The sequence below is a fragment of the Oncorhynchus tshawytscha genome, linkage group LG30, assembly GCF_018296145.1.
Source record: "Oncorhynchus tshawytscha isolate Ot180627B linkage group LG30, Otsh_v2.0, whole genome shotgun sequence".
NCBI lineage: Eukaryota > Metazoa > Chordata > Actinopteri > Salmoniformes > Salmonidae > Oncorhynchus > Oncorhynchus tshawytscha.
Window position 1 is genome coordinate 52247026 of NC_056458.1, and position 12089 is coordinate 52259114.

At 45.5% G+C, this 12089-nt stretch overlaps 2 protein-coding genes across 3 annotated transcripts in view; both read right to left on the reverse strand.

Annotated features, from left to right (window-relative positions):
- The window catches only part of LOC112240163 (phosphatidylinositol transfer protein alpha isoform-like), a 60360-nt gene extending 54585 nt beyond the window's left edge, over positions 1–5775 (reverse strand). Inside the window, exon 1 of the mRNA XM_042309621.1 lies at positions 5577–5775. Within this exon, the coding sequence (XP_042165555.1) occupies positions 5577–5593 (17 nt within the window). The 5' untranslated portion in view covers positions 5594–5775. The remainder of the gene's footprint in view (positions 1–5576) is intronic.
- Positions 5776–7188: 1413 nt separating this feature from the next.
- The window catches only part of LOC112235414 (large neutral amino acids transporter small subunit 4), a 38634-nt gene continuing 33733 nt past the window's right edge, over positions 7189–12089 (reverse strand). The window contains exons 13-15 of one of the 2 annotated variants that reach the window (XM_042309165.1): positions 11781–11854; positions 11394–11517; positions 7189–8889 (exon numbers count right to left, since the gene is read on the reverse strand). In XM_042309165.1, the coding sequence (XP_042165099.1) occupies positions 8728–8889; positions 11394–11517; positions 11781–11854 (360 nt within the window). In that variant the 3' untranslated portion in view covers positions 7189–8727. The remainder of the gene's footprint in view (positions 8890–11393; positions 11518–11780; positions 11855–12089) is intronic. The other variant, XM_042309166.1, reaches the window with a different exon arrangement.

Genomic DNA, 12089 nt, shown 5'->3' on the forward strand with positions numbered 1-12089 from the left:
AGAGAGGAGGTAGAGAGAGAGAGGAGGTAGAGAGACAGAGAGAGGTAGAGAGACAAAGAGAGGTAGAGAGAGAGGGTAGAGAGAGTGAGGAGGTAGAGAGAGAGGGTAGAAAGAGTGAGGAGGTAGAGAGAGAGGGTAGAGAGAGAGAGACAGAGGAGGTAGAGAGAGAGAGAGGGGGGTAGAGAGAGAGAGAGAGAGAGAGAGGGGGTAGAGAGCGAGAGAGAGGTAGAGAGGGGGGGTAGAGAGAGAGAGAGAGGGGGGTAGAGAGAGAGAGGGGTAGAGAGAGGGGTAGAAAGAGAGAGAGGGGTAGAGAGAGGGGGTAGAGAGAGAGAGGGAAAGAGAGAGGGGTAGAGAGAGGGGGGTAGATAGAGAGGAGGTAGAGAGAGAGGGGGTAGAGAGAGAGAGAGAGAGAGAGAGGGGGTAGAGAGAGGAGAGAGAGGGAGAGAGAGAGAGAGAGAGAGAGAGAGGGGGTAGAGAGAGGAGGTAGAGAGAGAGAGGAGGTAGAGAGAGAGAGAGAGGTAGAGAGAGAGAGAGAGAGAGGAAGGGTAGAGAGAGAGGGGGGTAGAGAGAGAGAGAGAGTAGAGAGAGAGAGAGAGAGAGGGGGTAGAGAGAGAGGGGTAGAGAGAGAGAGAGAGAGGTAGAGAGAGAGAGGTAGAGAGAGAGGGGGAGAGAGAGAGAGGAGGTAGAGAGAGAGGGTAGAGAGAGAGCAGGTAGAGAGGGAGGAAGAGAGAGAGAGGAGGGGGTAGAGAGAGAGAGGAGGGGTAGAGAGAGAGAGGAGGTAGAGAGAGAGAGAGAGGGGGTAGAGGGGTAGAGAGAAAGAGAAGTAGAGAGGGGGTAGAGAGAGAGAGAGAGAGAGAGAGAGAGGGGGTAGAGAGAGAGGGGTAGAGAGAGAAGTAGAGAGAGAGAGAGATATTCTAAAAAGCTGTTAGTTCCAACAGAACATCCCACTGCTGCCTCTGAAGATAAGCAGGATGGAAACAAACTGTGGACATATTTAAAAGAGATCTTAAAACACATTTTAGCTTTGCTTTTCCTCGGGGTGCTTCTTAGTTGTTCAGTTTGTGTCACTCTTGAGTCTTTTCCTGTATTGCAGTCTGACACGTATAAATAAAGCTTGATTTGATCAGTACCTGGATGGGAGACCTGATCAGTCCCTGGATGGGAGACCTGATCAGTACCTGGATGGGAGACCTGATCAGTACCTGGATGGGAGACCTGATCAGTACCTGGATGGGAGACCTGATCAGTACCTGGATGGGAGACCTGATCAGTACCTGGATGGGAGACCTGATCAGTACCTGGATGGGAGACCTGATCAGTACCTGGATGGGAGACCTGATCAGTACCTGGATGGGAGACCAGACGCTGCTTGACATGATGAATGAATAACTGTGGTGTCACCTCTCTTCAGGCCTTCAAATGAGTGGATTCGACTATTTCAACCAAACCCGTTGCTGACAAGTGTATAAAATCACAGCAAACTCCAACGACGAACATTGGCAGTAGAATGGCCTTACTGAAGAGCTCAGTAACATCAAACGTGGCACTGTCATAAGATGCCACCTTTCCAACAAGTCAGTTCGTCAAATATCTGCCCTACTAGAGCAGCCTTGGTCAACTGTAAGTGCTGTTATTGGGAAGTGGAAACGTCTAGGAGCAACAACGGCTAAAAATGGTCTGTCCTCGGTTACAACACTCACTAAGGAGTTACAAACTGCCTCTGGAAGCAACTTCAGCACAATAACTGTTCGTCGGGAGCTTCATGAAATGGGTTTCCATGGCTGAGCAGCAGCACACAAGCCTTAGATCACCATGTGCAATACCAAGTGTCAGCTGCAGTGGTGTAAAGCTCACCACCATTGGCCTCTGGAGCAGTGGAAACGTGTTCTCTGGAGTCATGAATAACGCTTCACCAACTGGTGAATCTGAATCTGTGTTTGGGGTGTGCCAGGAGAACACTACCTGCCCGAATGCACAGTGCCAACTGTAAAGTTTGGTGGAGGAGGAATAATGGACTGGGGCTGTTTTTTATGGTTCGGGCCCCTTAGTTCCTGTGAAGGGAAATCTTAACGCTACAGCAGATGAGTCTGAGTCAATGACATTCTAAAGGATTCTTCTTCCAACGTTAAAGCAACAGATTGGTGAAGGCCTTTTCTTGTAAATCCCCCTGTCACAAGAGAAGTCCAAACAGAAAAAGTTTGTTGAAATCGGTGTGGAAGAACTTGACTGGCCTGCACAGAGCCCTGAACTCAACCCCATCAAACACCTTTGGAATGAATTTGAAGACCGACTGCGAGCCAGGCCTAATCGCCAAACATCAGTGGCCGACCTCACTAACGCACTTGTGGAGAGAGGGAGGAAAACAGGAAGCAACATGAAGCTCTCCCCTGATGTCCTGGTGAAGATCAGCTAAACAGGAAGCAACATGAAGCTCTCCCCTGATGTCCTGGTGAAGATCAGCTAAACAGGAAGCAACATGAAGCTCTCCCCTGATGTCCTGGTGAAGATCAGCTAAACAGGAAGCAACATGAAGCTCTCCCCTGATGCACGCGTGCTTGTGTGTCCGTTCAGCATTCCATCGTGACTGATTTAATTAGTCTGTCTCCTCAGGGCTCCGGTATCTCCCTAATCGGTTCAGATCTGTCAGACTGCAGTCATCCTCTCCTCTCCCTCACTAGACTACAGCGATGCTAGTGACTGAATATTTAGTGCCTTCGGAAAGTATTCAGACCCCTTTACTTTTTTCACATTTTGTTACGTTACAGCCTTATTCTAAAATGGATTAAATAAATAAAAAATACTCAGCAATCTACACTCAATACCCCATAATGACATCACAATACCCCATAATGACATCACAATACCCCATAATTTCAAAGCAAAAACAGGTTGAGATTTTTTTTTCAAATGTATTAAAATAAAAAAACAGAAATACTTTTTTACATAAGTATTCAGACCCTTTGCTATGAGACTCAAAATTGAGCTCAGGTGCATCCTGTTTCCATTGAGCATCATTGAGAATTTTCTACAACTTGTTTGGAGTCCACCTGTGGTAAATTCAACTGATTTTTCAAATCATGTCCAGGCACACACCTGTCTATATAAGGTCTTACAGTGCATGTCAGAGCAAAAACAAAGACATGAGGTCGAAGGAATTGTCCGTAGAGCTCAGAGACAGAATTGTGTCAAGGCACAGATCTGGGGAAGGGTACCAAAACATTTCTGCAGCATTGACGGTCCCCAAGAACACAGTGGCCTCCATCATTCTTAAAAGGAAGAAGTTTGGAACCACCAAGACTCTTCCTAGACCTGGCCGCCGGGCCAAACTGAGCAACGGGGGGGGGGGCCTTGGTCAGGAACCCGATAGTCACTCTGACAGAGCTACAGAGTTCCTCTTTGGAGATGGGAGAACCTTCCGGAAGGACAACCATCTCTGCAGCACTCCACCAATCAGTCCTTTATGGTAGAGAGGACAGGCAGAAGCCACTCCTCAGTAAAAAGCACATGACAGCCTGCTTGAAGTTTGCAAAAAGGCACTTAAAGACTTTCAGACCTTGAGAAACAAGATTCTCTGGTCTGATGAAACCAAGATGGAGCTCTTTGGATTGAATGCCAAGCATTACTTCTGGAGGAAACCTGGCACCTCCTTGATGAAAACCTGCTCCAGAGCACTCAGGACCTCAGACTGGGGTGAAGGTTCACCTTCCAACAGGACAACGACCCTAAGCACACAGCCAAGACAACACAGGAGTGGCTTCGGGACAAGTCCCCGAATGTCCTTGAGCGGCCCAGCAGGGTCCAGACTTGAACCCAAGCGAACATCTTTGGAGAGAACTGAAAATATCTGTGCAGCGATGCTCCCCATCCAACCTGACAGAGCTAGATAGGATCTGCAGAGAGAATGGGAGAAACAACCCAAATACAGGTGTGCCACGCTTGTATCATACCTAAAAAGACTCCAAGCTGTAATCGCTGCCAAAGGTGCTTCAACAAAGTACTGAGTAAAGGGTCTAAATACTTATGTAAATGTAATATTTCTGGGTTTTTTATGCAAAAAAATCTAAACATGCTTAAGCTTTGGCATTATGGGGTATTGTGTGTAGATTGGGGGGGGTATTTAATCAATTTTAGGCTGTAACCTAACAACATTTGGAAAAATCAAGGGGTCTGATTACTTTCTGAAGGCACTGTAGGCCTCCTTTATACCAGCGCTGAGTGTTCATAACGGTGCTTGTTAAAACAATCTGTTATGTTAAAACCATCCAGAGCAGGTCGTTTTGACCAGAGCAGAGCAGGTCGTTTTGACCAGAGCAGAGCAGGTAGTTTTGACCAGAGCAGAGCAGGTAGTTTTGACCAGAGCAGAGCAGGTAGTTTTGACCAGAGCAGGTCGTTTTGACCAGAGCTGGTCGTTTTGACCAGAGCAGAGCAGGTCGTTTTGATGGAGTCGTGCATCATAGACAGTCGTGCATCATAGAGAGACAGACAGGAAGATGGAGTCATGCATCAGAGACAGACAGACAGGAAGATGGAGTCGTGCATCAGAGACAGACAGACAGGAAGATGGAGTCGTGCATCACAGACAGACAGGAAGATGGAGTCGTGCATCAGAGACAGACAGACAGGAAGATGGAGTGGAGTCGTGCATCACAGACAGACAGACAGGAAGATGGAGTCATGCATCATAGACAGACAGACAGGAAGATGGAGTCATGCATCAGAGACAGACAGACAGGAAGATGGAGTCGTGCATCACAGACAGACAGACAGGAAGATGGAGTCATGCATCACAGACAGACAGACAGGAAGATGGAGTCGTGCATCACAGACAGTGTGCATGTGTTCTGGTCTGATTGAGACTCATAATAACCTTGCAATAAAGGTCAATTACCTTTATAATATAGGGTCATAGAGGCTAATACAAGCGTTCAGGTTTAAATATGTCCTCTTCATAGGCTACTCACATATAGCCATGTTAGCACCCGGCACTCCGGTAAAACGGCCGTGCTAGAACAGACATACAAACGGTTTCATTTTCTCCCTACATCCATCCAGCTATACGCTGACTCCATACAGTTCCTGCACTAGCGGAATGATATTTATGTCCTTTCACCTTCAACGTGGGCATCAACATGACCAAGGTGGTGCAAGGAGAGGATGGCACGCACTGCCTGCATCTTTCCTCTGTCCCAATAACGTTAAGGTTTTCCGAATTCTCTGTCCCTAAAATGACAGTATTTTTCTGATATACTTCTATAATAAACCGTAATGTTAGCAGGCCATTACAGCAGTCTATCAGCGGTATGAAGGGCACTGCGGTGCCGAGCCAGCTGGTGATGGATGTTGGAAAATAATAACACTAACCGGTATACCAAACATCATTTCTGAATGGACCTAAAAATACACGTGAAAAATGTAACCTGACCCTATGCAAACTGACACCGTAAATGTGCAGCCCGGGCCATGCGCCTGGAATTCCACTCTCTACATCCCCCCAGCCGCTGGCAACAATGTCAGCAGCGCTGCCGGGAAGATGCTAAACCTCGCAGGGAGAACAGACCCACGGCGTCGGTACTTACAATTCCTTAATGAGCATTGTGGCGGTGCTGTGTTCTTCTCACGAGGGAAGGTTGGCGCTCTGGTGAAGATCCCAAAAGCTTTCCCTCAGTCAGACTCTCTCTCTAACCCACCTCTCCCCTCTTTCATCCTCTACCTCCAGTTTGTCTATTTTCCCAAATTCCCTTCCTGGTCGGGGCCGAAGGGGGCGTGGCGCCTGGCGCGGTAACAACAAACCGAGTTCGTGTCGTCACACAGATGAGATGACGTCAAGGGAGATCAGTGTAACGTTCTGCTGAGGAGCACCTCAGGCTGGGGGCCAGGACAAATACCACGTTCAAAACACTGGGAACGTATACCTTATCCCACATCATATACACCTTATACAATATATACCACATCTTAAATATATACCTTATCCCACATCATATATACCTTATACAATATATATCACATCTTAAATATATACCTTATCCCACATCATATATACCTTATACAATATATATCACATCTTAAATATATACCTTATCCCACATCATATATACCTTATACAATATATATCACATCTTAAATATATACCTTATCCCACATCATATATACCTTATACAATATATAGCACATCTTAAATATATACCTTATCCCACATCATATATACCTTATACAATATATAGCACATCTTAAATATATACCTTATACCACATCATATATACCTTATACAATATATAGCACATCTTAAATATATACCTTATCCCACATCATATATACCTTATACAATATATAGCACATCTTAAATATATACCTTATACCACATCAAATATATCTTATACCACATCATACAGTGGGGCAAAAAAGTATTTAGTCAGCCACCAATTGTGCAAGTTCTCCCACTTAAAAAGATGAGAGAGGCCTGCAATGTTCATCATAGGTACACTTCAACTATGACAGACAAAATGAGAAGAAAAAAATCCAGAAAATCACATTGTAGGATTTTTAATGAATTTATTTGCAAATGATGGTGGAAAATAAGTATTTGGTCAATAACAAAAGTTTATCTCAGTACTTTGTTATATACCCTTTGTTGGCAATGACAGAGGTCAAACGGTCAAACGTCTTCACAAGGTTTTCACACACTGTTGCTGGTATTTTGGCCCATTCCTCCATGCAGATGTCCTCTAGAGTTACCTGCCTCTACTCTCTAATCACTATAAACGTTGTTTGACTTGTTTGGATAAGTTTATTGGTAACGTTTGGGATTCATCTTGTATGCATTTTGAAGGAGGGAAACCGGTGGATTATTGAATGAAGCGCGCCAGCTAAACTGATGTTTTTATGGATATAAAGAAGGACTTTATCGAACAAAAGGACCATTTGTGATGTAACTGGGACCTTTTGGAGTGCCAACAGAAGAAGATCTTCAAAGGTAAGGCATTTATTATATCGCTATTTCTGACTTTTGTGTCGCACCTGCCTGGGTGAAAAATGTTTTTCATGGTTTTGAATGAGGGGCGCTGTCCTCAGATAATCGCATGGTGTGCTTTTGTCGTAAAGCCTTTTTGAAATCTGACACAGCGGCTGGATTAACAAGAAGTTAATAAGCTTTATTTTGATGTATTACACTTGTATTTTCATGAATGTTAAATATTTATATTTCTGTAGTTTGAATTTGGCGCTCTGCAATTTCACCGGATGTTGTCGAGGTGGGTCGCTAGCGGAACGCCTGAGCTAGAAAGGTTCAACCATATCTTTATGAAGCTCAGCTGGTTGATCAAGTGGAAATAAAAAAAATGAAGAACCAGAGAATAAATAGCAGTGATGGATGAATAGATGTTTGGTGGTAGTTGGTCTCCATGTTGGCTGGTGTTGGATGAGGTGTGTTTGTGTCAGGTAGTTACCAACTCTAGAACATCTCCCACCATGTCTGTCACCATGGTTACCAGCCCTAGAACACTTCCCACCATGTCTGTCACCATGGTTAACAAACCTAGAACACCTCCCCTGTAAGGACAGACGCTGGGAGACGAGAGGCAAGTACAGCGAGTGAACATTTAATGGATAACAGACAAGAAACAAACAAGGACAGCGTCTGGACAGGGAAAACATAGTAACAATAATGCTGACACGGGGAACAAACTGAGGAGCAGACAGATATAGAGGGAAAATCAACAAAGTAATGGAGTCCAGGTGAGTCCAATATTGCGCAAATGAACGCAATGATGGTGACAGGTGTGCGTAATGGTGGGTCGCCTGGCGCTAGAGACACCCCAATTATCTGTCACCATGGTTACCAACTGTAGAACACCTCCCACCCTGTCTGTCACCATGGTTACCAACTGTAGAAAACCTCCCACCCTGTCTGTCACCATGGTCCTCAACCCTAGAACACCTCCCACCCTGTCTGTCACCATGGTTACCAACCCTAAAACACTTCCAGCTGTCTGTCACCATGGTTACCCACTGTAGAACTCCATCCACTGTCTATCATCATGGTTACCAACTGTAGAACACCACCCATCCTGTCTGTCACCATGGTTACCAACCCTGAACTCCTCTCAGAGCATCATCTACAAACTCAGTAGTGCATCCATCTTAAGATAGCTAGGTGGGACATTCAGGCATAGGATGTCATTTCAGAGCTAGATAGGGGAGGGGGGGGTAGTGAGCACCGTATGTGAAGAGAAGAGGGGAGAAAAGGAGAGAGGAGGGGAGAAGAGAGGAGAACTGAGAGGAGAACATGAGAGGAGAACAGAGGAGAACATGAGAGGAGAGGAGAAGAAGAAGTGGGGGGGGCTGATGACCCTTTCCTTTCACAGTCTCTCCCCTCTCTCTTGTTCTTGCTCTTCTTCAGTCCTTAGTGTCTGTCCAAGGTAGTATATTTTCATGACAAGAGGAGAAGTTCTTACATGGGTCTCTTCAAAAGTGTGTGTGTACGTATGTGTGTATGTGTGGGCGTGTGTAGATATGTGTGTGTACGTATGTGTGTGTGGGCGTGTGTAGATATGTGTGTATGTGTGTGTGTGTGGGCGTGTGTAGATATCTGTGTGTACGTATGTGTGTGTGGGCATGTGTAGATATCTGTGTGTATGTGTGTGTCCTCTGCAGATTCAACGTAGAGCAACACTCTTCTCCCCTCTTCTCCCTCCCATCTCCTCCCACCTTCCTCCCTCTCTCCCTTTTCTAGACGAAAGCTTCAGGTTTGCTGGACCCGTTGATCTTGAGGTATATCTTGGAGTCCTGGTCTCTGTCCTGTATCTGGCGGTGCAGTGTGCGTCTGAAACACACCAGGTACAGTGGCAGCAGGAAGCCCAGCATACTGACTCCCAACAGGCCTACATTCACCTAGAGCACCATGGGAAATAGAGTTCACTTTAGTTACAATAAGACTTTCGGATGAAAATCAGTTCTCCACCTAACCGATTATCTAAACTTAACCTTGCATAATCCCTAGGGTCAGTCGCACCTCTAAAAACTGTCATCAGAAACTTGCTCCCTAGTACACAGAAAATAACCGAGCCCTGAAGAAAACGAACACAACTTTTTCACGGAAATGGCGCTCCACCAAATTGTAAGTCATCCGAATTGCTTAGAAAGAGAGTTCAATGCAATATCAAAAATAGAAAACAAATGATTCTCTTTAAATATGCAGACTGCTCTCAATTGAGAGACTCAACCTTTTATATTTTATATCTCTTGACACATTCACAAAAATAGTCATGGACTCTATAAACCTTCCAGCTGTCTTCTGTACCGTATTCCAACTAAACTACTGAAAGAGCTACTTCCTGTGCTTGGTCCTCCTATATTGACCACATCCTCTGGATGTTTACCAAACTCACAACCAGAGGATGTGGCAGTAATATCCTAGCCTATCCTGAAAAAGCCTCTTGATCCGGTAAATAAATTAAAAAATCTCTTCTCAATTAAAAAAAAAAAGCTGTTGCTCAGCAACTCTCTGACTTCCTGAAGACTGGTTTTAGACACCATCATAGTATTGAGTCTGCACTTGTGAAGGTGGTAAATGACCTTTTAATGGCATCAGACCACGGCTCTGCATCTGTCCTCGTGCTCCTAGACCTTAGTGCTACTTTTGACACCACGTTCTTTTGGAGAGATTAGAAACCCTAATTGGTCTACACGGACAAGTTCTTTCCTGCTTTATCTGTCGAAAAGATATCAGTTCGTCTCTGTGGATGGTTTGTCTACTTACAAATCAATTGTACGTTTTGACGTTCCCCATTCTAGGACCACTATTGTTTCCACTATATATTCTACCTCTTGGTGATGTCATTCGGAAACATGTCAACGTTCATTGCTATGCAGACAACACACAGCTGTACATTTATATGAAACAAGGTGAAGCCCCAAAATTGCCTTTCCTGGAAACCTGTGTTTCAGACATAATGAAATGTTTTATGTTTAAACTCGGACAAAACTGAGATGCAAGTTCCAGGTCCCAAGAAACAAAGAGATCTGCTGTCAGATATGGCAAATTCATCTTGATGGTTGTACAGTTGTCTCAAATAAAACTGTGAAGGACCATGTCTTTACTATGGACACTGATCTCTCTTTTGAAGAACATACTGTATGAAAAATATTTCAAAAGCAGCCTTTTTCCATCTTTGTAACATTCAAAAATCGGAAATGTTCCATCAAAAAATTATTGTAGACAAGCTAATTCATGCTTTGGTCACTTCAAGATTAGACTACAAAAAATGCTATACTCTCCAGATACCCGAATGAGGCAATAAATAAACTTCAGCACGGCTGCTAGAATCCTGACTAGAACCAAAAAATGTGATCATATTACTCCAGTGCTAGCCTCCCTACACTGGCTTCCTGTTAAGGCTAGGGCTGATTTCAAGGTTTTATTGCTGACCTACAAAGCATTACATGGGCTTGCTCATACCTATATTTCCGATTTGGTCCTGCCGTACATACCTACACGTACGCTACGGTCACAAGACGCAGACCTCCTTACTGTCCCTAGAATTTCTAAGCAAACAGCTGGAGGCAGGGCTTTCTCCTATAGAGCTCCATTTTTAGGGAATGGTCTACCTATCCATGTGAGAGACGCAGACTCGGTCTCGACCTTTAAGTCTTTACTGAAGACTCATCTCTTCAGTGGGTCATATGATTGAGTGTAGTCTGGCCCAGGAGTGTGAAGGTGAACAGAAAGGCTCTGGAGTGATGAACCACACTTTCGGTCTCTGGCTGGTCGGCTCCCCTCTTTCCACTGGGATTCTCTGCCTCTAACCCTATTACAGGGGCTGAGTCACTGGATTACTCGCTCTCTCTCACGACATCCCAGGCTTTTTATCTATCCGACCTGAGTGGATTGAGTTGCTGAGTTACAGAGCGAGCAATCCAATGACACCAGCACAGCCAGAAGAGGACTGGCCACCCCTCAGAGCCTGGTTCCTCTCCCCCAGCACAGCCAGAAGAGGACTGGCCACCCCTCAGAGCCTGGTTCCTCTCCCCTCAGCACAGCCAGAAGAGGACTGGCCACCCCTCAGAGCCTGGTTCCTCTCCCCCAGGACACCAGCCACCCCTCAGAGCCTGGTTCCTCTCCCCCAGGACAGCCAGAAGAGGACTGGCCACCCCTCAGAGCCTGGTTCCTCTCCCCCAGCACAGCCAGAAGAGGACTGGTCACCAGTCCTACATCTACATCTGAATTGCTTGCTGTTCAGGGTTTTAGGCTGAGTTTCTGCTTTGTGACAACTGCTGATGTAAAAATGTTTTTATAAAGACATTTGATTGAGTGTGTTCTGCGTGTGTGTGTGCTGTGTGAGTGCGCTGTGTGTGTGTGTGCTGTGTGTGTGTGCTGTGTGTGTGTGTATCCTCACCCAGAGTGGGTCTCCCTTCAGAGGGCCCATCATGGCCATGAAGAGCGGCTGCTGGAACAGAGCAAACAGAGCAGACACCAGAGACTGCATCCCCGTCAGACTGCCAAACTGAGACGACGGGTACCTAGAGAGGGAATAATATCCATTTACAGTCTTCATGTTGATACCAGGTACTCTCTCTCACTCACTCACTCACTCACTCACTCACTCACCTCACTCACTCACTCACTCACTCACTCACTCACTCACTCACTCACTCACTCACTCACTCACTCACTCACTCACTCACTCACTCACTCACTCACTCACTCACTCACTCACTCACTCACTCACTCACTCACTCACTCACTCACTCACACACCCTCCCAGGGTGATGCCAGTACTCACACAGCAGCGTAGAGACCTCCGGTTGCAGAGTGGATGAACCCTCTCACAACAGTATGGAGGACAAATGACAGGATCTGAGGAGAGGAGGAACACATCAGATGACAATTGTCAGTCACCAGCTCTGCAGGAGGGCCTGGGGCAAGGGACCTAAAACATGTTGTTGTAGCCCTGAATGTGATTCATAATGTTGTTTTATCCCTGAATGTGATTCATAATGTTGTTGTTGTAGCCCTGAATGTGATTCATAATATTGTTTTAGCCCTGAATGTGATTCATAATGTTGTTGTTTTATCCCTGAATATGATTTAT